The sequence below is a fragment of the Ambystoma mexicanum genome, chromosome 6q (assembly GCF_040938575.1).
Source record: "Ambystoma mexicanum isolate Mex_15411 chromosome 6q, UKY_AmexF1_1, whole genome shotgun sequence".
NCBI classification, from domain to species: domain Eukaryota; kingdom Metazoa; phylum Chordata; class Amphibia; order Caudata; family Ambystomatidae; genus Ambystoma; species Ambystoma mexicanum.
The window spans coordinates 853,534,727-853,561,451 of NC_090937.1; the positions used below are offsets into that span (position 1 = coordinate 853,534,727).

At 46.5% G+C, this 26,725-nt stretch overlaps 1 protein-coding gene across 1 annotated transcript; it reads left to right on the forward strand.

Annotated features, from left to right (window-relative positions):
• Positions 1-6,020: 6,020 nt before the first annotated feature.
• APELA (apelin receptor early endogenous ligand) lies at positions 6,021-24,813 on the forward strand. Its single transcript, XM_069631379.1, has 3 exons — positions 6,021-6,230; positions 9,088-9,177; positions 24,680-24,813. Exons 1-2 carry the CDS (start codon positions 6,155-6,157, stop codon positions 9,174-9,176), a joined length of 165 nt encoding a protein of 54 aa, XP_069487480.1. The 5' UTR covers positions 6,021-6,154; the 3' UTR covers position 9,177; positions 24,680-24,813.
• The last annotated feature ends 1,912 nt before the right edge of the window (positions 24,814-26,725 follow it).

Sequence of the window (26,725 nt, forward strand, 5' to 3'; positions counted from 1 at the left end):
ACGTTGCGTTTCTCTTTATGTGGCAATGAATTAAATTATTGAAAATATTACTAAGGAGTTACAAGATAGGGTGAATGAAAGAATGGCGCTAGCACTAGGAATCAAGGACAGGATTCACAAAGAATTCTGACAGTTGAACAAATTACCAAGGCATGGATAGGATTACTTAGAGAGTAGAACAAAGACAAAATATCAAGATGGGGTATGTTATGTGGTGCTATGGGATGGGGAAATACTCACAGTCTACGCTTGAGTTTGGGACAGTCAACTGGGTTCTGGTCACTGGATGGCAAAGGTACAGCTGGATGGCAGGGGTACAGCAGGCATGCAGTTAGTGGGCAAAAAGCTGGTCTGGTCAAAGGATGCTCCCCAAAAGGGTACCACAGGTTTTCCACAGCTTTCAGCATTCATTATTTATAAGGCATGGTGACATCATAGGATTATATGGTGGGGCAGGCTTAGCTGGGCACACCTCTAAACAACTGGATTGGTCAGGGGCGATTGTTACTGCCTTGCTGTCAGCTGGTTGGATTTTTAGGGACATGACATTGGCTTTGTGAGGTAGGCTTTACAATGCAAAGGATCATCCCACAGTTAGTTTAGCTAAAATCCTTCTTCACATATATCACACATTTACGCAATTATGGCATTTTTACAAATTACCTAGGCAGATTACATTTTTCACGCAGAGCATAACAGTCCAGCTCTCTAGTTTGTAAGACTTTGTTTCGTCCATCTAATATTTTTTCATCATTTTCAGTGATAAATATTTCACCTAAAATTCTATAACTTTATACATGTGCATAGATCATCACAAGGAATGTAAATTTCAAAGTGGCATCATGTACCCTTTCCTCAGAATATCCAATTATCTGCCATTTATGAACCCAATATGGCAGTGAAGGCTACCCCATCTTGTTTAAAAGCCACAAAAATTACATTTAAACTGTTAACTTTTTACATTCCTGTGAAGTCCTGTTGCAGAGATAAAAGTCTTAGAAGTTTATTAATAAAATAAAACAAAATAGTCTTTTGAAACAAATAGTCAGCATTGCCTCCCAAATAAGGGCATAGCTTACAAGGCTGCTCTTGAGTTGGCTTTGAAGCTCCCAGTAAAAGTTGCTAGGAGGTGTGATTTCCTATTTCACATGCATGTTTCCCAGAATCTCTATTGTAAGAGGCCTCTGCCCAGACAAAAGTCTGATAGGCATGGGATGTTTAGGGCTTTTAGTCCATTCAAAGTTTTCAAAGGTAGCAATTAGCGTGCATGTGTCCCAGAATCTATTGTAGCTCCTTCTTTCGGGGGTTAGGCCACTCCTGTTGTCAGCCAAATGTCCCTTGAGATATGACAGAAAACCTGTTTGGGCTGATTTAACCCAGTGTAGCCACTGCCATTATTTCTTTATTTTATTTTACTTTGTTTTGAATCAGAAGACAGCATGTTGACTAAAAACATCCCATATATGTTTCCCAGCAAAACCGCCTTTACATTACTAGACAAGGACATGTTTTTATTCAACATTGTACTTTTAAAACAGCCGTTTTTTTGGTTTGCAAAAGCCCATTTTGACACATGGTGAATGCTGCTGGAATTTCTCTTTCAAATTCGGTTTTTATTTTCCACCCGAATTCCCACATTGTCCTGCAGCCCCAGCCAGTTTCTTTTATACAGCAATTTGTTCAAGACATAGTTCCACTGAAATTGACATATGCCCATAGAGCTAGGGTTTCTTTGAAGCATTGATTGTTGACATTGTGTAACCCAAAAGACAAGCGTTTTCCTGTGCGGCTGAAAGTAAAGCTTCTGTTAATTTCCAGGTTCTAGCCTGACACAGCCTATCATGCAGGGATAATGCTTTCTTCTGCTAGAGCACAATCTGGATATGGATGTGCATGGCAGGGACTCATTGATAAAAGCAATGTGATGTTGAAAATATGTATATATAATGTTAATAGAATGTTTTGTTTGTTTTTAGAGATTTGAAAAGTTAGAAATGTGCTTAATGTTCACATATCCTGAACAAGACGCAGACAAACATCTGAAGGAACTTGACTAGATGTTGTTTAGTTGAAACTATTACATGTTGGAAGTCCTATGTAAAATTGATGTTAAAAATTTGGGAAACCCATAGTTGATGAAGTTTGTAATGTGGGCTAATAGTATTAGTGGTTACACCACCATCAGTAAGAAAATTGGAAATTAAAAGAGCAGGAATAGAAGCTTTTTGTTTATATAAAAAAATTGGCTTCCATTGATGAATTGACTTAGAATGATAGAAGTGTGTGGTATGAATTGAGTATGAATGAATGAAAGAGAATATTTAATAATGTTTTAACAAAATATTTTTGTATTTTTTTATTAAATAACAATAAAAATAAAATGTTTGACTAGGATTGCAGTTATAGTCTCTTCTCCTAGTTATCTCCTTGAATCCACTGGACATAATTTCTGTTTAATATATAATAGTTCTACCCCTAGGTGTCTGAAATAGGGGCTCCCACCTTGGATTTTCGAATATATGAACATAGCGTCAGGGCAGCATCCTTTTCAATGTAAAATACTCCCTTTTCAATGGGAAATGTTTGCATGCAGCAGAGCAGCACTGCTTTTCAATTCACTTCTTTTGGTGCAGACAAGAACACATACTGGCCGCCTTTCTCAGTGTGCTCTCTGTTCTAACTTGCCCAATAGTTGTTTGGCAAGATGGTGCAGCCATCATTCTGTAGCTGCAAAACGCAGTTTTGATCATGGATGGGAATTCTGCTAAGTGGGTCAATGTACCCCACATGTTGCAGGGGGAGTACTTAACTTGAATGCTATCTGTTGCTGTCAAAACGATTTTCTTCTGTTTCCTATTAAAGGTTTCTGTCAATTGTGTTACGAGTTTGAACTAATTGTGCTGTGGGAATCTTTGCATATTGTATTGCCACAACATTGGTGGCTGCTGCCCAGCTTGATTTTATTTATTTTTCATTGACCCATAAAATCAATAAATTGCATATTGATACACACACCGGCCTGGTTCCTTGTCTACTGTGACACAGGGTGTTAGTGAAGGTGGGTGCGAGACGGGTTGGGGCCTACTCAAATAAAAGAACCTGTGGTTTATAAAAGATAAAAAGCGTTTTCATCATGCGCCACGCTCATTGTCTGGTGAAGGAGTGTGCTGTGTTATAAAACCGTTACAAACTGTATACACATGTAATGCCTAATTTATTCAATGCAGAAGCCACGATATCTAATCACTTGTCTTGGATAACTCACACTACTAGGCCTTGCTAATGTTTAAACGAGGGCGTGCAAAGGTGCTGGCTACGTTATGTAAACATAGCTTACTATGTCTGTATTGTTTGCACAATTCCTGAGTAATTCATGGGACTAACAAGTACTGACAAATTCCCCGCATGCGTCATATTAGGTCATTCCTGTCTTGCTGAATTTTGAATAATTCACTGCATGCATAAGGGCTGGCTAACTCCGCATGCACACTGTTTGGCTTTTGTATTACATCCAAAAGTCCTTGGCCATTCATTACGTGCACACCACCTGATTAGGGCAGGGCGTGCACAAATTCGCTCTAATCCGTGGTATGCCCAAGCAGTAGCTCATGGCGTGCACAGGACATGGAATGCAGAAATGCCTGCCAATTCGTGATAAACACAAGCCCAGACTGGCTCGTGGAAAGCAGCGCGCTCGCAGTCTGTGACATCAAAAGCAGCGTCCCTTAATTGCCATAAAAAGAGTTTATGGTGAGAAACGCGTTTTTTTCATAAAGGCAGCACGAACACCACACAGTAGAAAGAACTGCTCAAAACACGAGGCTGCAGCTAATATGAATTTGCTGTCGGCAGTGACTCTCACTGTTAAAAATGTTAAAAGGTCAAAGAACTCATTAAATGTGCCCTTTGCAGCAAAAGTGACTCATGGCAAAAACCATCCTTACGATCCTTTGCATGCGGTGGCTGCGGTTGGGGTGGCATTTTAGGACCTCTTTTAAGAGCATGGTTGGAGCAGTAGAAATGTGCATTGTGTGTACCTCCTACTTTCAACATTACACATAACTATGAGTTGGGTAACATGGGATACTCACTGCATGAGGCACATAGAAAGTATTGACTGTGGTCAATATGAGTTATTGAACCATTGAACTACTTTGTATGTCCCCCATGCAGTTCCCACAGTGAGGTGGTTACGTCCTGATGAGGGGCAGCTGGTCCCAAATGGATTGGCCACGCGTTCTGCCTCTGAAACATACACAAGAGCATCTCATCGTCGTGATCACGTCATGCCATTGATCTGTGCAGCTTTTGAGAGGTGTGACGTAATGATGCTGTAGTGTGTAATACTAGGGGAGCGGCCAAACACCGCTAGGGGGTTGCCCTATATTTTTGTTTCATAGTTTCTTCATGGAAAGGTGCAATCCATGCCCCGTTGCCCAGAACCAGTAGTTATACTGCACCGTGGTGCCCGCTACCGATATCCTATAGCGGGGATACGCCACGGCTCAGAGGCAGGCAGAGCAGTCCCCTGTGCAAATAAAGCACACGGCGGACTGTGCCGCCTGCCTGTTAATCAGGCGGGGGGGGCAGCCGCCGCTGTGTAAAGTGCCGGCTACTGGGGGCGAGAAAGTGAGCCATTACAGCAGGTCCTCGGCTTTTATACCGCTAATGTCATGTTCGGGGAGGGTGGTCAGCGGCATCTTGCCCAGAATGTGCCATCCCCTGCCAGCTGTAGTAATGTTTGCAGCGACCCTGATTCTGGGATCTGTACAGACCACTGACACGAGTAACCTGCTAAGAATAGGAACGTTCATGCTTGGCATGAGCGTTTCTATTCATTTCTCCCTCCGAACGGAAAATAAAAGACATATAGTGACACGCCTTGTTAAGGCCAATCATTGTAAATGTGATTGGGCTCATGGTGTCAGGGGAGGGCCGGTCACGGACCTCCTGCGCCCACCTGGGTGACCACAACAAGAGAATACATTAGTGAGGCGCCCATCTCCATCCCTAATATAAGGATAAGGAGGCTGGCCGCGCGGGCATATATGCCCACGCAGCAAGACACCTTAAGAATCAAGCTGTCCCCACAATCAAACGGAGTGCGAGGCGCACATGCAACTCACACTGGCAAAGCTACATGTTTTAGAAATCTACCCCACCCCCATGTTTTACCGATACCACTTACCACCACACTCCTGAAAATAGCTCAGTCCTCCGTGCTGCCCATCTTTCAAGGCCGCACTGCCTCAACTGTGGCCTAAACATGGCAAGTGCTGATAGAGTGTCAAAATATATATACATGTTGTGCTCCTATTTAAAAAGGAAAAACATGGACTCCAAAATGTCTACTATATGCACGCGTGTTTGTTTTGTATTATTTGGAGGACATCCTGCCCACTGGAAGGTGGTGTCTAACATTATTGCAGGTGGCAGGAGATGGCACATTCTGGGCAGGATGCCGCAGCCCACCCACCCCCCAGGACATTAGCGGCACAAAAGCCGCGGAGCTGCTTTAATGGCTCACGTATTGCCCCCCCAGCGGCCAGCGTTTTACAGCCAGTCGGAGAAGACGACTCCATTGGGCAAGAGCTCGCACATAGCACCTGGGGGTCTGATGGCGGTGTGTGGGTGGGGGCGCGGGGGTTGCCCTGGCCCTCTTTCAGGGGGGAACAAAGGCAGCAAGCACTTCCTGGCAGCCCCACTGCCTCCTGCACACAGGCCAATGCAGCCCACAGCGGTGCAATGCTTCACAGTTGCAAATGGGGGAGCAACCGGCCTTGTTTTACATATCTTCTCCTGAAAGGGGAAGTCGCGGGGCTATTCTCAAGTCTCCCGGCCTGTACATCATTGACAGAATCGGCCGCTCTCAGGCCTCTCCCCCCTCCTGGCCTTATTTATCTATGTAAATTAGGGGAGGGGCTGAAACGGGGAGGGAAGGGGTCCGGGTGAAAGGAGCAGAAGGGGAGAAGAGGGAGGGAGGCACAGAGCGCAGAACAGAGGGGGGAGTGACCTTGTCTGAGGTGATCATTAACCACGCAGGACCCTGCCCCTGGAAGCTCGCTCACAGGCCGCTCACTACGCCGGGACACCGCGTTTGGGGATCGCTTTGCTCCCGCGCTACACTTGCAGCTCATCCCGACATTGCGCCAACATGAAGTGGCAGAAACTGCTGGCCATATTGTTCTGGATACTGATGGGCGCGTTGCTTGTTAATGGACAGAGACCAGGTAGGGCTGCACTGCGATATGCTGGTGTTATTGAAGGCCATCGCGAATGCGATATGCTGGAGCCTGACGTGTATGGAACGCCAGGACTCCCTAAAATGCGATATGCTGGAGTGTGACATGTATGGAACGCCAGGGGCTCCTTAAAATGCGATATGCTGGAGTGCGAGAGTTATTGAATGGCAGGAACTCCCTACACTGTGATATGCTGGAGTGCGAGAGTTATGGGATGCCAGGGACTCCCTATACTGTGATATGTGCGAGAGTTATTGAATGCCAGGGAGTCGCTATACTGTGATATGCTGGAGTGCGAGAGTTATTGAATGCCAGGAAGTCGCCGTACTGTGATATGCTGGAGTGCGAGAGTTATTGAATGCCGGCAACTCCCTACACTGTGATATGATGGAATGCGACAGTTATTGAATGCCATGAACTCCCTATACTGTGATATGCTGGAGTGCGACAGTTACTGAATGCCAGGAACTCGCCATACTGTGATATGCTGAAGTGCGAGCATTATTGAATGCCAGGAAGTCGCCGTACTGTGATATGCTGGAGTGCGAGAGTTATTGAATGCCGGCAACTCCCTACACTGTGATATGATGGAATGCGACCGTTATTGAATACCAGGAACTCCCTATACTGTGATATGCTGGAGTGCGACAGTTACTGAATTCCAGGAACTCGCCATACTGTGCTATGCTGAAGTGCGAGCATTATTGAATGCCAGGAAGTCGCCGTACTGTGATATGCTGGAGTGCGAGAGTTATTGAATGCCAGGAACTCCCTAAACCGTGATATGCTGGAGTGCGAGAGTTATTGAATGCCGGCAACTCCCTATACTGTGATATGCTGTAGGGCGAGAGTTGTTGAGTGCCAGGAACTCCCTAAACTGTGATATGCTGGAGTGCGAGAGTTATTGAATGCCGGTCACTCGAAAGTTATTGATTGCCATATAAACTCACAATAGTGCTAAATGGTGGGGAGCAAGAGTTATTGAATGCCAAGAACTCATAAGCCTGTTTTTCATATGTGTGCGCATGTTTGCGCACGATGAGTTGCGAATAAACAATTGCTTCTAGACTAGAACGTAACTTTCGAGAGATTAAAGTATGTAGATCAGAAGGGTCATTGCGGGGGAAAAACGGACGAGGAACCCATTGGCTTCAGTTCATGCCCTATTTCGATGAACTTGTCCACTGTGTGATCCTGGTCACATTACGGTGCATCTCTGCCTCAGATCGTTTGTTGACTAAGATTATCAGCGCAAGGACTGGGCTACAGGTAAGCACTCTATGACACAAAGCGCATAGAAGTTAGTTTAAATTGCTATGGTAGAGACATACATTGCAGGAAACGCCTTGATAATGTGATCGAGTGCACCTGCTTCTATTCCTCTGCTGCCTTGCGAGGACGCCCTGGCTGACGTATTAATAGTGAGTGTGCGTGTCCCCCAATGGTGTCTTCGGCATACCTCACTCGCAGTCATTCATTCGCTCACTCCTCGAGACTTTCCGTAAAACTGGGTCAGGTGAAGCAGTGTCAACTCGGCCAACCCTGCGTAATTGCGCAGCGCAGCCGCTAGACGTTTAGCGCTTGTCCACGTTAATCAGCGGGGGGTGCAGGCTCGGGCCCAGCCCAAGATAAGGAGAGGACGGGAACCTGCGCTGGTTGGGAGAGCGCTGCCTCTATCGCGAGTCGGGAGGGCTGCTGTGCTGGAGACACACAACAGAAACGATTCCAAGCTCGACCCTGTCCACCCACCCTCCCCAACACCCACTGCTTCGCTACCCCCGACCGACAGCACTCACCACCGCATGCCCAGACCCCCCCCCCCCCCGCCCACCCGCCCATCATCAACATAAGAACATTTTAAAATCCAATGTCGGTCATTACACACAGTTCGATAACCGTCTGGAAATGCGGGGTCTTCGCTGCTTCTGTGCCACTGCATGTATGGACGTGCATGACCATATACCAGGGGAGTGCGTGCGGGAGGGGACACTCCAGAAAAAAAAGGGCAGGGGGGTCGGGTCAGAGCTACCACACCCGCACTTGTTTGTGGCCGTGGAAGTTCAATTAAGGCCATAATCCATGTCAATGGCGGCCACTGATCTGCCCCATTAGAAGTGAATGGCGGGGGGTTCAAATCAACAGCTGAATACCTTCCTTACACGCCGGCTCAAAGGGCCTGCAGATGCGGCTCCTGCGCGCGGGGCGCATCTCAATGGCGCATTGTGTGCCCGAGCCGCGCGTCCTTTCAGATAATGCCCGGGATTGCAAGTGCGGACAGCAGCGCATCCAGGCCACCGCGCGCACGGGGTTTCCACTCGGGTATGGAAACGGAGGTTTGGTTTTTCGGACACCGGCCTTTAAAGGGGAGCTGAGAAAACAAGGGAGAATTCTACTGGGCAAATATCGATTTCCGATGAAAGCGAACAGACGTTATTGGACACAAGCAACCTGTTTCAACCTGCACGATTGCACCCGAATCGCATCCCAGCAGTTGGATTCCGTAGAAACCGGTTACTAGGCGAGGTACAGCAATGTAGCGTAGACGTTACCTTCCACCAGCAACACAGTCACACCCAAGACGGCCCCGAGTGACTGAGCGAAGGGCCCCTCTTCTTAGTCCGCCCTGAATGGAGAGAAAAGTTCCTATCAGTCATCAAAGGGTGGCAGGTTCCAGCCCCAGACAAAGGATCAGAAGATACAATGCAAATGGGGGCGACTTTGTTGGCTGGTGGGTGGGTGGGTGGCGAGGGCCTCGTGTGAAGTTTGCGTGGAATGTGAATAATTTAGGCATATCGTCTCTTGTCATCTTCAAGTAACCTGCGTGTTTTGCCTCTTCTCCTTTCAGTAAACGCTGCTCACCGCCGGAGGCTTCACAGGCACAACTGCTCCCTGAGGAGGTGTATGCCGCTGCACTCACGAGTGCCCTTCCCCTGAGGTAGATGCCTTGTGTGTAAACCGTGCTTAACTGTATGTGCATGTGCTCACAAATCATTGGTGGCGCCAGACAGGTAAAGCCTCAGGCAATTCGCACCACACTACCAATATTGGTGTACCTCAGAAGAGCGTTTAGGCATGCATGCTCGTTTCGAATAGCAGGTGCGTTAACCACCCGAGCTATCCTGTAACCGACATAAACAAAGCTTAAGGCGGATGGAAACTTGCCCTCTCCTTATGCAGTCAGTTACAAATTCTGTGTGGGATGTTTACGGTACCCTGTCCAGGAGAGGGAAATGGAGAGATTTCTTTTCAAGTGTTTACTCGCATAAAAGCAGCAGCGGCTGTGGGCCTGCATCCGGCCTACCGTGATTTGTGGGAGCTGTATAAACAGGGCCAGCAGCCGGGCCTGGGTTGCTTCAGCTCCCCTTGTAGTGGCGGGGTTCTTCCCGTTTCACAGAGGGAGCCCTCCAGCTCATTGGCGAAGCGGGGTCGGTTTGTGACGCGCTTTACTCAGTGGTGGAGTGGCCTACAGGGAACTCTGGAGATTTCCCAATGGGCTTCTTTTGCGTGGGTATCCTGGTTTCTGCTCTCCTTACCCTCTCTCCCAGTCATCCCACTCCTTCTATGTCTACTAATCCCCCATAACAGGGCCATCCCCATCTTTGGCCCCCCTACCTCAGACCCACAAGATCCCATTTTATTGGAGTCAGCAAACAAAATGGGGGTGGACCCAGCCTCCTTTAGCATAATGCCCTACATCCCCTTTTTGGTGGCCTTTTCCAGATTCCCAGGCTTTCAACAGTATTTTGTTGTCCTGAGGTGACCCGTGTTACTTCAGTTTGTTATAGCGTACATCCGTCTCTGGTTGCCAACTGCGAAGCAGAAGCTCCCACACCCTTGCCTGGAGCAAATAAACCCAGGACCATGGTATTCAGTTGACAAGGAGTCTCAACTGTCCGTAAGGGGGTCAGTGCCCATCGAACCCCGAACCTGGCTCATGCATGGCATCGGTTATCACTTGCGGCCAGAACCGCAACAAAGCATCTTCCCTTGCTAGGACCGCCCCTGTAACTCCACCTGTGACAGAAAAAGTAAATTAGCAACAAAAATACTGAAAAATTGTTAGCACACCATAATCAACACAATCATCTTACATGCAGAAATTAAACACACTCACCATCAAAGACACTTCTTTGTTAAAACTATATCCCTACTACATATTGCACTGTAATCCATCCCCTGACCTTGTGGGTGGGCGGGAGTTCGTCCGGGGCTGCAACGAGGAAGAGTCTCTGCAGCCCCAGACCTTAAAGGGTCCCTCTGGGCCCAGAGCTGGTTCTGGCCGGCCCAGGGGAACGCCCCTTTCCTCCTCCCTCGGGCGAGGCGAGGTGATGAGTACCCGGGGCAAAGCGGAGGCCAGCTATGCAGGCTGTCCCTCTAGCACCTCCTCCGGGGGCTGGGCATCCACTTATCCTTTTGACATAAATATATTGTTAGGAAGCTTCCATTATGTTTTTCCACACTCTTAACACATGTTTGCCAGTTTTTGTGTGCTGTTTCTAAATACTTTTTAATCTCTACATAAGGGGAAATGTGCTTTAAATTTAACCATTTGGACCCATTATTAATTTGATCTGTTAGATGACTGTTGCGCAACCGATAAGACAAAACTATTGCATTAAAGTGCAGATAGTGAGCAATAGCATATGAGGAGGGACACAATGCTTGTAGGTGTTGTTTGTTTGCCCATCCATTGATTGCACATGGCCATGCTAATCCCTATGGCAATTCACACCCAGTTGCTGCCCCTCCCCGCTCAAAACACTGCCACATAGGAACTCTTTGAGCTCGCTTTAATCAAGCCTTACAATCAAACTTTACATTTGAAGTGCATGCCAGTGTTTATTAAAAATGAAGAGTTAACAACTTAATTGACGCTGTAAACACGCTACTGGTGTAATCAAAATCTCCTAACCAGGTCTTCCTTAAGCCACTCAATTTATAAGCTCTATGCCTGTCCTTCTCAAGCATTGGCAAGACAAACCTGTTTGGCTTGTGTATAAGTATTAGGCATTTGCCTGGCACTGCCACTATATGCCCAGGTACTCTCACCTTTTAGCATCAATGGGGAGTTAATACCACTACTGCAGTACCTGCCATGTGCCTTTGCCATGCCTACACGAAGCCCCAACTATAGGCATTGTCAATGCTTGTTTCAAATGTTCTTGAGCGGATAACTCCCCAAATCCTACATAGATGGGTTGAGCTTGCTTGCTACATTCCCTCGTGTGTTTTACTATGGGGCCACATCAAAATACATTTCCCGGACCGCTTGCTGTTCCCGGTTCACCCTCTGTACTCAATACTCTGTCCTCCTCACCAGCCGCAAGTTGTAACACCAGTAGATGGATGGGCCGTGCCCTAATGCCCCAAAATCACCCCACATACATGTAGATGGGCCCATGGCTGCTGAGCCAACTCCTTCGGTATGTGTTTTAAAGAAGCATGGCTACCCTGGCTGATGTCTCCATAGTGTTTTGTGCAGTAGTTAAAGTGAGCAGTACTAAGTGGTTGGGAACTGTGCTCCTCTACTTTTTAAAATTAATTTATTTTCACTGTTCCTATACTAAGTGTAGTGTAGGAAGATGTTAAAACTTGCATTTCAGTGCATTGCACTAAACGGCGCATTTGGTTGGGGGGTTGTATTTTGTGTTGGAGGAGGCGTGTCCATAGGGTTTGTGGGGCTCGGGGGCAGGCCAGCAGGTAACATAGTGCCACTACTTGTTTTCATACACTTCGACCACAGATTTTGTGATGTACAGATGTGCTTTTTGATTGGGAACACGTTTTTTTTTAAATCAAAGTGAATAAATGTGGACTAGGCCTATTTTATTTATTTATATATACAGGACGAACAATGCTCGTTTGATCACAAAAGAACGTACAACAGATAAGAAATCAGATTTGATAACAAGCAGTGATTTTCTTACAATAGGGTGAGTTTGAGGGACATTCTGAGCAGGTTGTGGAGGGAAGTAAATGGCGCAGAGAATGCTTGCACAGTAATCCAATTTAGAGAAGACAGGAGAGGTTGAGTGATGCTTGGCAGTGTTGAGAGGAAGGAGGTGCCCGATTTCCTTATATTGAGGAGGTTGAGGTGAGCTGCTGTTCCAGTTTTGAAGATGAAAGTAGAGAAGGTGTGACAAGGGTCATATATGATGCCATGGTTTCAAGCTGTAGAAGAGATGGGGAGAGTGTCAGGTGAGAACTGGATTGGCAGAGGAAGAGATGAGAGAGGGCTTTTGTCAGGGAGAAAGAGCACCTTTGTTTTGGTAGAGTTTAACTTCAGAGAGTGCAAAGCCATGCAATATTTAACAGCAGAGAGACAGTTTGATAGAGGAATCAGAAGAGAGTTCAGAGAAAGAGAAGAAGAATTGGGTGTCATCCACGAAGAGTAGTTACAGGAACCGAAAGGAGAAGATTAGTGTTCCAAGAGCAGAGGTGTAGAGTGTAAAGAGGAGTGGACCCTAGACAGAGCCTTGTCGAACAACAAGAGTTAGAGGAGTGAGTTGAAAGATTGTGTTGCTCCTAGAGACAGAGGATTGGCGAGGTGCAAGGTAGGATTAAATCCAGGCAAGGGCTTTATTGCAAATTCCAAGAAGCAAGAGAGTATTAAGGAGATCAGAGTGTTCGACGGTGTGAAAGGCAGCAGACACGTCACAGAGAATTAGGATAGGTTGGAGTGCTTAGCATAGATGATAAAGTTGGATACATTCATGAGACCAGTTTACATGGAGTGAGAGGAGCCGAAACCTGCTTGTAGGGGGTCTTGAAGGTTGTGGATGTCTAAGACATTGTTAAGACAATTGAACATAACCCTTTTGAGCACTTTAAAGTAGTGCAGAAGGAGAGACACAGGGCGAAAGTTAACTCATATAGGAATATCATGTAGGAATGATCATGTGTATGGCACATATATGTAGCCACAAAACTAATTGTGCCACAAAGCTCTGGGGTCAGCTTAAAGAAACTTTGCATCCGCGCAAGTGCAATTAGCACTCAAGCTAATCGTATTTTTCCAATCCATTTTTGCACCAGGGCAAAGCACTCGGACTAGGGTAGACATTGATCTGGTGCAAAAATGCATTGGAAGAATATGTTTGCACTAAGGACATTTTGCCCTAGTGCTTATTGCACATTGCACCAGTGTATCTGTACTACCTGATACCGTAGATTTCACCAAATCCAGTTTAACATACTCAGACATCCTCAATTTTGTTTTGCTTTGAATTCATTAGGTAAGTAGGTACATTTTAAAACATAGATGGGGGTGCGGGAAGGGGATAGGATAAGGTAGGGAGAAGTGGGGGACGCGGGTCTCCCCCCGCATAATAAACAAAACAAAAATTGAAGAAAGACACATTTGAAGATTTCTCCTTGGGGTGAAGTGGATTTGGTGAAATCAGACATTCTGTCCTTCCACCCGTAAACTTCTCAGTTTTGCGTGGTTTTATACCCCTAAGGAACAAGAGTTTTACAAAGGGCGAGATGGATAAATGGGCCTTCCTGGATGCTGCATCCGGAAAATGTCCGCAGGTGTTAACCTTAATGAAAAATGGACTAGCAGCCGGCCACGATCACCAGCGGCAGCAGCAGCAGCACACTCTAGGTTAGGTTTAGGGTTGTGTCGGCCACGGTCCCTGCCAATGTCTTTTTACAATGCACAGCGGGGCTAGAGCCTACTCAGTCCATCTGCAAAGGGAAATGCATCTAATCATTGAGACCAAACAAGAGTTTACTTGCAGGTGGTCCCAGTGTTGCCCTGTTCCTAAGTGAAGCAGGCTTCCCAAGCAGTGGCTTCTGGGTGACCCTGAGGCATTACATTAACATCCAAGTGACCTACAACCGTCTATCTGTTCCCATACTCTGTGCAGAGCACAGCCCAGGCCCCTCTGCACTTGTTGACAAGTCTAAATGTCCTTATGGACGAGCACGCCCGTCACACACGCTCTGGCCTGCGTGCGTGGAGGATAATGATTGCAGCTGCCTTCCCTTATGGGAATGATTCCTCCTCGCCCTGTAACTCCCATCTAATGGAAGAACAAGTTAGTAGTAACAGACCTATAAGTCACATATTCCCAAAACACTAGTCTGCCCTTCATTGCTCACTCCTCATCTCTGGTGTTGTGGGGTGATGCTACCCTGCTACAAAATCCCAAAACAGGCTGCGCTCATGGTGGCAAGGCTTCTTGACTGGCTTGGACATGAAGATGCTACTGACAGAAAGCCCTTCCATTGCCACGCCTAGTCTTGAGCCCCTCCCTGATTCCACTCTAGAAGGAGTGGAGCCCAGTTTATGGCCAGTGAGGAAGCACACTGTGTGTTCTGCTCCTCCATCACCCCCTGCAGGGTGGGTGCATAATCTTAACTCGGCCTTTGCCGTTAGCTCCAATGAGAGATGTGTTGGCCTATCCAGGAGCTGTCAAGGGTCATTCATGGGATTTGTGACAGCCTCTCTGAACCCCTAGCTCAGATGCAAAGTGTTAGAACTCCCCTTCCTGGGGTCTCAAGCATGTCCACAAAGTGCTCTATGTTGGAAACAAGGAGATCGTTGCTTTGCTAGGTACACTGGCAGATTGTGGTGTGCCAGAATAGGGGCCCCCATGTACCCTATGTAGTGCAAGGCCCACTCTGCAGATGCCTTTTACTAAGTCACTGATCCACACAGAAATGATCCCTTCCCTTCATAAAGACACTGAATAATGCACCAGGCAGTTAACACGAGCTTCCTATACATACAATGGGAACTTTCTACAGCTAAGCACAGGCCAAATAAGTGTCCCTGAACTCACCAAAGTCTCCTTCAATCTCCAAAAGCCTTCCAAATGCCGACATTGGCGCGCAATCACCACCAAATGTAGGATCCCAACTCCCCATGAAATCCATGGTCCTCCAATGTCAGATTTTTGCAGTTTTCAAGGGGTCCTTTCACTGACAATCCTCGCCAGTTGCAACTTGAACAATATGCCCCTTGCACTCACGCTCAGTTATTTAATGTCAGGAAAAGCCTAGAGTGACAATTTTTCACGTATCAGTTAAAGTATGTTATATGCTGAGTAGAAAAAAGAACAGACACTCTCTGCATTGCACTCTAATGCAGAGCAGTAGTCCATGTTTGTGGGGGAAATCTGGAGGCAAAGTAAATAGGAAGGGAAGGAGAGATCACGGAAAGTAACAGCTGCACTCTTGGTTTCCTGTGCTTCTTCTTTCCATGACATGGAGCCAGCTCGCAAGCAAAATCAACTGCAAAGTCCAGGTGAATTTCCCCCCCAAAAATATACAAAATATCTTCACTGAAATTCAGTGTACACAAAATGTTCTCTAATGCATCCATTGCTCATCCCCTGAAAACGACATGGATTTTGATGTTCGCGGGCATGGGGTTGAAGGGCGGGGGGAATTGGGGTAAATCAAGGCCTAAAATGCAGGGAACACTCATTCCACATCTATTGAGCAGTTTCACGATGCAGGCATTATGTAAAGCAACAGTACATAGGATGTCCCACGGCTGTACTCATACAGTTAGCATTTCTAAACACTGGGTTTGGCATAGAGGATTTGCATCCTTGGGCAAAAATCACAGAGATGGGAAAAGTGAAATCATGTGCCCTTTCATCCTCTCAAAGCATCAGAGGAAGTAGCACTGCATGATGGGAAGAGTGAAATCATGTGCCCTTTCATCCTCTCAAGGCATCACAGGAAGTGGCTTTGCATGATGGGAAGAGTGAAATCATGCGCCCTTTCATCCTCTCAAGGCATCACAGGAAGTGGCTTTGCATGATGGGAAGAGTGAAATCATGCGCCCTTTCATCCTCTCATGGCATCACAGGAAGTGGCTTTGCATGATGGGAAGAGTGAAATCATGCGCCCTTTCATCCTCTCAAGGCATCACAGGAAGTGGCTTTGCATGATGGGAAGAGTGAAATCATGCGCCCTTTCATCCTCTCAAGGCATCACAGGAAGTGGCTTTGCATGATGGGAAGAGTGAAATCATGCGCCCTTTCATCCTCTCAAGGCATCACAGGAAGTGGCACTGCATGATGGGAAGAGTGAAATCATGCGCCCTTTCATCCTCTCATGGCATCACAGGAAGTGGCTTTGCATGATGGGAAGAGTGAAATCATGCGCCCTTTCATCCTCTCAAGGCATCACAGGAAGTGGCTTTGATGATGGGAAGAATGAAATCATGCGCCCTTTCATCCTCTCAAGGCATCAGAGGAAGTGGCACTGCATGATGGGAAGAGTGAAATCATGCGCCCTTTCATCCTCTCAAGGCACCACAGGAAGTGGCACTGCATGATGGGAAGAGTGAAATCATGCGCCCTGTCATCCTCTCATGGCATCACAGGAAGTGGCACTGCATGATGGGAAGAGTGAAATCATGCGCCCTTTCATCCTCTCATGGCATCACAGGAGGTGGCTTTGATGATGGGAAGAATGAAATCATGCGCCCTTTCATCCTCTCAAGGCATCAGAGGAGGTGGCTTTGCATGATGGGAAGAGTGAAATCATGCGCCCTTTCATCCTCTCAAGGCATCACAGGAAGTGGCACTGCATGATGGGAAGAGTGAAATCATGCGCCCTGTCATCCTCTCATGGCATCACAGGAAGTGGCACTGCATGATGGGAAGAGTGAAATCATGCGCCCTTTCATCCTCTCATGGCATCACAGGAAGTGGCACTGCATGATGGGAAGAGAGAAATCATGCGCCCTTTCATCCTCTCAAGGCATCACAGGAAGTGGCTTTGCATGATGGGAAGAGTGAAATCATGCGCCCTTTCATCCTCTCATGGCATCACAGGAAGTGGCACTGCATGATGGGAAGAGAGAAATCATGCGCCATTTCATCCTCTCAAGACATCACCGGAAGTGGCATTGCATGATGGGAAGGGTGAAATCATGCGCCCTTTCATCCTCTCAAATCATGCGCCCTTTCATCCTCTCAAGGCACCACAGGAAGTGGCATTGCATGATGGGATGCCCATGGTGATATTACTAGAAGGGGTTTAAAAAAAACGAATACTGTGTCAAAAAGGCACAGGCATTGAAAGGAGAAGCATAGGGGCGAGAGACGCATCGCAAGACGACCTCTACATGGTGCACCCATCACTATTTACGTTGCCAGAAAACTGTCACTGCGGCACCCCCTATGCACATATTCCCACAGGATTCCAGGGACTTATAGATATCTCACCAGAAGAGGAGTTCTGGGAAAATAGCCATCACCATGGAAAACCTTTGCACACAAATGTGACCCCGGGTGACACTTGAAGTACATTTTTGGTGTTGTAGAGGCCGCCAGGCACTAAAGCTCTGCGCCTGTGGGGGAGGATGGAGGGGGAAGCTGCTGGCGACTATAGCATACAATGGGCTCCAACAGTATGAGGCGTCAATGGGTGCAAGCTGTGATACATGTAGTCCACATACACATGAAGACAACTGTACAGAACCCCATGGCGCCTGTGGTGCCCAGAGGCCTGCACCAAAGCATAGTTATGTTCTTTGACTGTTGGAATGATCTGCTTATTAATTATCAACCATCCCGTTCACAACCAAAACAATGACTATTTCAAATCTAAGTCACAATAGCACACTTAAATAATAGTGCCGTGATTGGTCGAATAGATTACGTTGTTTAAAGCAAAACAACTAATTCCACAGCATACTCTTCACAATTTCTTCAGCCTTTTGGCTGTAGTCCCTGAGGTTCAATCCAGTGCTACAACCAAAAGACCCGGGGCTATAGCCCCCTCAGGCCCCCCTAGGAACGCCTCTTTATTCAAATATACATAGTGCAAGAGCTTTAATGTGAATCAGTGTGGAAGAGCTCAAACCCGCCTTTTATAGATAGCACTGCAGCGGTTCAACATTTATATTACATGTCATTTAACCAGTCACTATACACAAAGTCTCTTATAAATGAGCTCATGTAGTGCCCAGAATTGCAGTAATTTAATACCATACATTGCAATTTGCTAAGCAATCAGCAGTTTATCAAAACAGCCTCTGAAAGAAAGTGCATAGTGCTACCAAACACCCCAATGACCCAATTCAGATGGGTGTCTACATTTTGCAACCTAAATAGCGGTAATAGCAAAGAATAGCCCTCCTTTCATCCTCTGGACTGAGAAAAAGTTTCTTGACACAGTTGATGAAAGCGGTGTGTCTCTGAAACACACATGGCCAAGATGTACCTTCCCGGGGCCCAACAACCTCAACTACCCCGCAGACCAAGACATGATTGAAGAAATTCTGTTCGTACGGATACCCCATATATTTCAGGGAGGTTTAGGTCACGTTGTCATGGTAATACCAGAGGTCCGTGTAGCTATATTTTAATAGAAGTCCCACATACATATTTGTGGGCCAACATCTCCACGCTCATTCTCCTTCCCTACTCTGTAAGCTTCTAATTGAACTCCCGTAGAATACATCAGTATAATCTGGCAAACCCATGACACGTACGCTTGCATGCCGACTGGCTCAAACTAGGAGGCATCCGCGTCATTTGCATCTATAAGAGATTCCTTGAGTATCACTAAGTCAATATTTTCGGTTGTGGTCCCCTGCTGTCCACCTCTCTCCTGATCAATTCCTAGGCAATACCAGGAAACATAAATTAGCATAGCCAGACCCCACCCCCCAATCCCCTGCCCCCAAACCTAAACCAGTTCATTTGGAGTTTGGGCGTCCACATTTTAGTTCCATATCTTAAAAACTCATACATGAAAAATCGTATAGCTCTAACGTTAGCGAGATACATTTCTCTCCCATCGCCAGCAAAGGATCCCTATGCCCTCTTACTCCACCGGCCCGATGCAAGTAAAATGCAGATCTCCTCAGGGCATACCCCATCAATGCTATTTCTTTCCTGCGTAGCTTCACTGCTGCCTGCGCGAGCCATTCCTTTAGCTTTAACTTTTTTAGCTATGCCAATGATACTCAGGTTGTGCTAGAAGTAACCTCCCCTTATCCAATCAATGCTGCCAATTGATTTAAGCACCTTATGCTTGCCTTGACAAGCAGATGGGACAGATCTCTCTTAAATGCACCGCAACCAAGTCCCTATTGGTAGGTGCAGGGGTGGACTGGGAACTAAAAGAGGCCCTGGAAATAATTACTGGGGACCAAAAGAGGCCCTGGAAATAATGTTCAAAGTGGCCCCATATGACACAATTTCAGCAAGAACAATGCTTTTCCTATGAGAAAATTTGGAAATACCACACAAAAGAGGCCCAGGGTGTAGATGCCCCCCGGGAAATCTCCAGAGTTCCCTATAGGCCAGTCCACCCCTGGTTAGATGCGCCCACCCTGGATACCAGGTTCTTCTGGCGATCAGCAGTGGGCAGCTAACCCACCCAATTTGGCCACTACTAGCAATGTAGGACTAAACAGGGACAACGATTTGTAATATAGACATCATTTCACACACATGGTGAAACTAATGTTTTACAGAATAAGTGTTTCCCTACCTGGCCCAACCATACCAAACTCAGGCTAATCTGGCCCCGGTACAGGCCTACCTATGCCAATTGGGACTATCTAGGCCTGCCTGAATAAGAAATTATGAAATGACAGAGACTCTGAAATGCTGCTGCCCGCTTACTATTAGTCGCCCTTGGTGAGAACATATTACGCCTAGTCTTCCCAGTCGAGAAGCATATTCAGTTAAAGACTGTGTTACTTCCTTGAAGATGGCCTAAAGAAATATAAAACTTAGATGTACTATGGATGAATTCCCATTCCATGTATCAAAAAAAGCGGAGCAGGTAAGTTGTGCTTTTCCTCCCATTGCTACAACCATTTCAAACAAATTGCCTCCATTGAACACTGCTCAATAGGAACACCACTTGGAACAAAAGTTTCTTACTGACAACGAATCATATGTTGGGCCCATAACCCCATGGCACAGCAGCCAGTATGTTTTGAGCTGTATGAAGTGCTACTGGCATTAGCATACAGCTCTCTTCAAAGGAACTTTAGTTTTGTTTATGCTGGTTTTATGGCGCTGGTATGTTGCCCAAGAAAATGGTATATTCTACATATTATGCAGAATTACTTTTTATGTACCATTTCTGTTAAATATTAATTCCCTCAGTTTAGACTCAATTTGCTTTCATATCAATTAATGACAGAGTAGGCACTACCACTGTACCTATTTCCCTGGCTAGTCAAGGGTGCAAGGCCACCTCACTGAACGAGTTACGTACAGCTTGTCGTTGTGTAGGAGTGTGTGTGCACTTTGAAGACATTATAGCCCTCCCTATTCCCATTTTTTTTGTGGTTTTAGTTTGTTCATGTTTGCACATTATACACTATGAAAGTGATTAAAAAAGCCTATCAACAGTAGAGGGGAAAATAGAATAAGACTTCAACCATAACCTCCCATCACGAACCATCAGCCAGTCCATTCCATTCTCCTACAATTACTGGACATCTTTTGAAAATTTGCTCCGACATCAATTTGAAAAGTATTTTTTGTCATTATTAATAGAAAAACAGGTTGAGAGTCTTTTTCGAATCACCCAGAGTGGTTAAACAAGTGTTAATATAGGAGTAAACAGGGTACACCCATTTTAAGACCTGCTCTACCCCCGCAGGGGATTTTCCTGGTTTTGATAGGTGGAGTGGAGGCACAGAATGAGGTGACCATGTCCACCTCCCATACCTGCTCCGCCTGTCTGTCAAAACCAAATGATTTTCTGCTAGCATATCATTATCATGTTGGCCTGAAACCATTGAGTCCCAAGGCATGCAAAGCGGGAGGAATTTACATGTTTTGCACTTCAAGCAGAGCGGATGCACAGAACAGATTTGCCATTCCCGCCTGTTATAATCGAATAGTTGTCTGGCAGCATGTCGTGTGGAAATCCATTAACGTAAGCAAGTACTTCTCATATGCCAGAGATTTTTAGAGGGCAACTTATTATGGCACACCACTGAAACTTTATACTGCCAAAACCTAACGATTATTGTGGTTCTGCGGTTGCCACCCAAGCCCCCTGAAGTTCCCAAATGGAACACAACTACATCTGAAGACCATTCAGAAAAAATAGTTCCACGTGCCTACCAAGCGGCAGGACACGCTGACAATGACACAGAGCTTCCTTCTTATTCCTAGTCATGAATTGATAGATGGGGTTTCTCCGAGTCAAATGGATGATTTGTACGAGGGTGGTCTGGGTGTTAGTGGCCACTCCTCAGATATGGAATGAGTGTTGGTGCCCTGTGCTTATAGGGATGTCTTTCTTCAGGTACTGACGGAGGCCTGACCCCGAGCTGGATTACTGTGGGACACCACTTGGGCATATGTTCTAGTAAGTCCAACTCTTTCCGAATTTGATGACCTGAACACGTTTCCAGACCACTTTAAGCTCCCCGGCCGAATCCCCAGATTTCTCAACTAGCTTACTAGTAATCTTTGTAGAAAAGAAGTGGTGTTCCGCTATTATTCCTTTATACTCTGTTCTCTCCTCCTCTCCCTTTCTCCCTTTTCCTATCTCCTCACCTTACTTTCTTCTATGCACTTATTCTATCAGAATTGTCCCTGGACCTAGTATGATAGCAACCTCGGCTGTCTCCTCCCCCTCTCCTTGCTTGTCCCCACCCCCCCCAACACTATTTGAAATGTCGTCAGGCCTAGTACGATAGTCGCTTGTTTTGTTCCTCCCCTCCCGTTCTGCACCCCTCTCCCTCACCTTTTGTTTTCTCCGGTTCTACAAGAAATGTCGTCAGGCCTAGTATGGTAGTCGCCTGTGTTTCCATTTCCTTCCCACTTATCTATGTCTTAACTCTTGCACATTTTGAAATGTCGTCAGGCCGAGTACGATATTTATTTATTTATTTATTTGCATTTGTATAGCGCACTTGCAGCCCAAAGGGCATCGAGGCGCTGTTACAAGAAGTTGTTGGACTTATGATTAAGAGAATATACAGGTGACCAGAGGTCTCTTGGTTGCACAGATACAGGCAAAGATACACAAGATGCATGAAATGAATTATACAGATTCATAATGATGTAAGGTGCATTTCATACAAAAAGCTTGGTTTTGATGGCTTTGCGCAAGGCTTGGTGGGACTCAATCATTCTTACGTGAGGTGGCTAATTTCACATCCTTACTGTTCATGGCCTGAAAGAATGTCATTGTATCTTCCCCTTGTTCCCTCCCTTGCCTTGGAGCGCTTTGAAACACATGTATATGTGCTACATAAATAAACTACCATATATCATACCATATGTAATTGATGATGATGTGTTATTTAAATTGCGCTTTCGCCAAAGCGCTTTACAGAAAACCTATTTGCATACAATATCGCCCAACCGAAGTTGTCACTCTTTTATCGACCTCGGAATGATGAAAGGCTGAGTTAGCCTTGCCGGGCTCCGAACCTGCGACCTACAGCTCACAGACAGATTGCAGCAGCATGTGCTCAACCCACTGAGCTCTATTTACTAGTTAAACTGGAAAACAATTGGCTATATGTGCCTTGACCATGCATGAGAACTCTCAGAACTTAGCTATTGGTCCTAGGTGTTTGGTCTCAACCTCAGACATGATTATGTCCGTCATCCCACCAGCCTCCCCCGGTGAGGCCCACTGAAATGCCCCTGCGTCTCGGCAGCTGCAATCCTGCAGTTGTAGATATTGTAAAACCTGTAACATTACATGTGTATTGCACACGAGTTACTCGTTCGTATTTCTTTGTGACACTTTTTCCCTGAGGTGTCGCTAGGGGGGAGGGGACGTAGTCCCGGGTCTTTTGGTTTTAGCCCGATAGAAGCTGAGGGGCTACAACCAAAAGGCTAGCTAGCCTCGAAACCCAACAGTACCGACATTGTCCAGAGCTATCAATAACCCTGCTTTTTCCTACACTAAGGTCGGGTTCACGTGTCCATACACACCAGCCTCTGCACGCTATGGCTTTTGTAAATTGGGATTCCTTTCGCCCATGGCTAGTTGTCCAACTCCCACCTCAAGTAAGTGACTCAACAAGGCACATCTTCCCTTCCAGCTCCTCTCCAGCAAGGGTCCTGATTTAACAAGATTCCCGGTGGCGCTACAAGCACCACTCGAGTCTCCCTTTTTTGCACTCTTCCTTTAATGAAATGTCTGTTAAATTATCAGCTCACAGGCACGGAAAATAGCGTTGCTTGCAGTGGAGCTCGATTTCTTTCACGGACAATTCGGCCATTTTAAACCAGTGGACAATCGCTGTTGAATGAAGACCCCTGTGAGAAGTATTATCAATAACAATAGTTAGACAACTAAAGATAAAATGTCTGATAGCAGAAAATGCTTAGGAAAGATTTCAAAAAAGGTGGCGCTTTATGTGACGAATAGGTGATCTTAGACATTTCAGTGAACAGGTCTAATTGGGATATTTCTATGCAGCTTCTTTCATTCTAGTGAAATGCTAAACACAATCAACTATTTATTGGGGAATGTGAGTGTTGAGTTATACCTCTGCTATCAAGTTAACCCCACTTTTCAAAGTGTACGGGAAGAAGTGGTGGAACTATGTTCCTTGTTGCCCCCCCCCTAAATCCGATTTCCACGCCCCCTCCCACATGCAATGCAAACCCCATACCTGGGTCCCGCCTTTCCTCCATTCCACCCCCGCGCCAATATGTAAAGGCTGAAAGAAACACAGAGAAAGAAAATGCTAAATGCATTTTAAACGGCCCCCATTAACTCTATTCGTTGTCCCCCGCAGCATTCAGCTTTACCCGCCCTCCCCTTTCCAATCCCCTTTCTAAGCGCTCCTGCCCACTTCGACCACTGGTTAACCATTGCAACTTCACCAATGTGTAGCTCAATCAAGCAATTGTGCTCCATGCGTGGCATATCAGAATCCCTAATGTGGTCATTAGAATAGAATCGCCAGTGTGGCCCAGTCTGATTAAGCACCTGTGTGAAATGCTTTGCCTGGTCCCCATGTTCAAACAGCCCCCTTGCCGTGTATCTCTTTTCAATGGCCACAGAGCAGCCTTATCACGTTAGCAGACCGCACCTGGCTACTTAATCGCCCACAGCATATTGAACTTGCTCCACCAGTGCAAATGATACCAAACATGAGACTGCATCGTCCGGTCCAGCAGCTTTGCCCAGTGGTGGGCAGCTCCTGGAAAGCAGCAAGCACGGTGTCATGTGGCACAGCAAAGGAAACCCTTAGACAAATACCTGGGCGGTATGTAACTCCGTGTCCGGGCGCTGCAGGTCAGTGGCAAGCCCTGCGCGTCACTGCTCTTTGCAACCTGCCCTCAGAAGCACATGAAAGGCAGCGAGTGTAATGCTTTAGTTGCTCCGAGTGTGTGGGGTCTTCGGAAACTAGCGCGGAATGTGACCCAGAAGCACCTGCTCACTTGTAACAATAAACAGAAATACACAGTTTCACTCAGAGCTTTTGTTTACGTCTTTCCTTTTTTTTCCCCGTTCAGATGCGCGTCCCAGACAAAGGATGGAAGAAGAAAGCACCAGCACTGCCCCTGTGAAGGTTTCACGACTGCTTTGCCCACGCAAGGGTGCTCTCCACGCCGTCTGCACGTGCAGCCATCCGCAGCCCTTCCGGGCCTTTTCTGACTGCGCAGCTCGCCGGCACATCAAAGGCGCCCCTGGCTCCTTCAAGTGGGGTCACAGAGTGGGGTGGGGGGAGCGCTTGGAGTGCTGCGCCGGTGACTTGAGCCCAGCTTCCCCTTTGCAGGGGCACCAGTGTTGTGGAACGGTCCAGAGGGCGTTGGCAGCTCCCACTCAAACGTAAAGATGTGTGAAGCCGAGATTGGCGCCCTTTGAAGGCCGGAGCCATCTCTCATACCCCGGGGAATGTACCCAAAGCAACACTCAGATGACCCCACTCGCGGCAGACGGAGAGATCTTTGCATTTGTGCTGGCGAGATAACAGTTCCTAGCGGCAAGTGCCAAAGGTCAGCGCGCCACTCTCGGAGAGAAACTCTGTAAATGTTTGTCCACAGGACCCCGGTGAGAACACCTCAAAGCTTCAACACGAAAAGCTAATATTTAATTGATGGAATTCATATAGAAACCGCCGGCCTTTTCTTTTTACCTGGCATTGTTGGCATCCACAGGAAACAGACCTGCATACTTAATATGGCACATGAGTGACACCTGCTACAAACCAGGAAAAAAAATATATATCTATATATTCTTAATGGCCTAATAAGGTTCAGGTGCAACCCATTTCCAGCCATTTCAAGCGTTGGATTCAGAATCGAGTGGGGAAACAATTAACAAGAACACTTTATACATGTTCCCAAGAAGAAATGCCAAAATAACTTTTATAGAGTGGGGAGGAATACCCTGCTAGATAACCAAACAGTTCAGGTTGTATTTTTTTTTATAGCAAAACACCATGATTTTACAGCAATGATACCTTGAATGGGGTGATCCCACTATGTTGCCGGCTCACTTCCTCGGGCAGAAGATGTCCGTGCGGCCATGGAAGCCAGCAGGCAGCAATGCGGAGGCAGCCCAGGAAAGGCACCATGCCTGCAGGACTCTCTGTTGATGTTTGCTTTCACTAACCTGTTACATTAGGCACCATACACTTTTGCCACCTGAAATGGCAAACTGCCGCTCTTTTAATGTTTATATAAGGTGATTTAGTTGCATGTATATTTGTAAAGAAAATATGCACTTCAGGTAAAAGATTAATATGTAATTTTAATAAACTTTGTACATTTTTACATTTATCGTTTTGTCTGCTTTCTGCGCACGTCAAGAATTCACTTTGGTCCCTCTCAAAGAAGTGAACATGTTTGAAAATGATACCCAACTACCCATAACATGCCAGGTCTGCTGCACCCAAATCTATTCCCTCATAGCAAAATGACTGACCTGACTTGATGGGTGTGAAAATGAAAGCCGTCCATGCTTCCCCGTTATGTTTTGTCCAAGTCGATTGAAACAAACATCAATGCATGTGCTTTGACAATGGAACAGTCATTCGTCGAGCAAGCCTAATTGGATGTGTTCTGCCTGCCCTGGAGTTAACAACATCACTAAAAGGTCATACAGTCAGAACCTGACATCTTAAACCCGTCCCCCGAGGTCACATCTGATTAGACGGCAGGCCGCTAGGTACAGGGGCCGGGCGGGGGACAGGAGCACTCGAGGGAAGAGATCAGTCAAAGATGAGAAAGGCACCGACTGCACAGTAACGTAGCCTGCACAAAATGCACACTTCAGAAAGGAGCAGTTATAGCTTAAGTGCAAAACGGTTGCTCATGCACGTGGTCATAACTATTGCTGCTGAAAGAAGTCTGAAATCCCCACTGTCCTTCACTGGCAATCTTGGACAATGCTAACCGTTTCCGGCGCCCCGACAGGGTGGGCCTGCACGGCGATTGCTGCTACTGAAAGATGGCAGTTCGGATCCTTCCCATGCCCATATACCAATTACAGCACAATTGGAACGTACCGCACACAAAGCAGACTGACCCTGACCAGGCAGGATACATCTTATAATT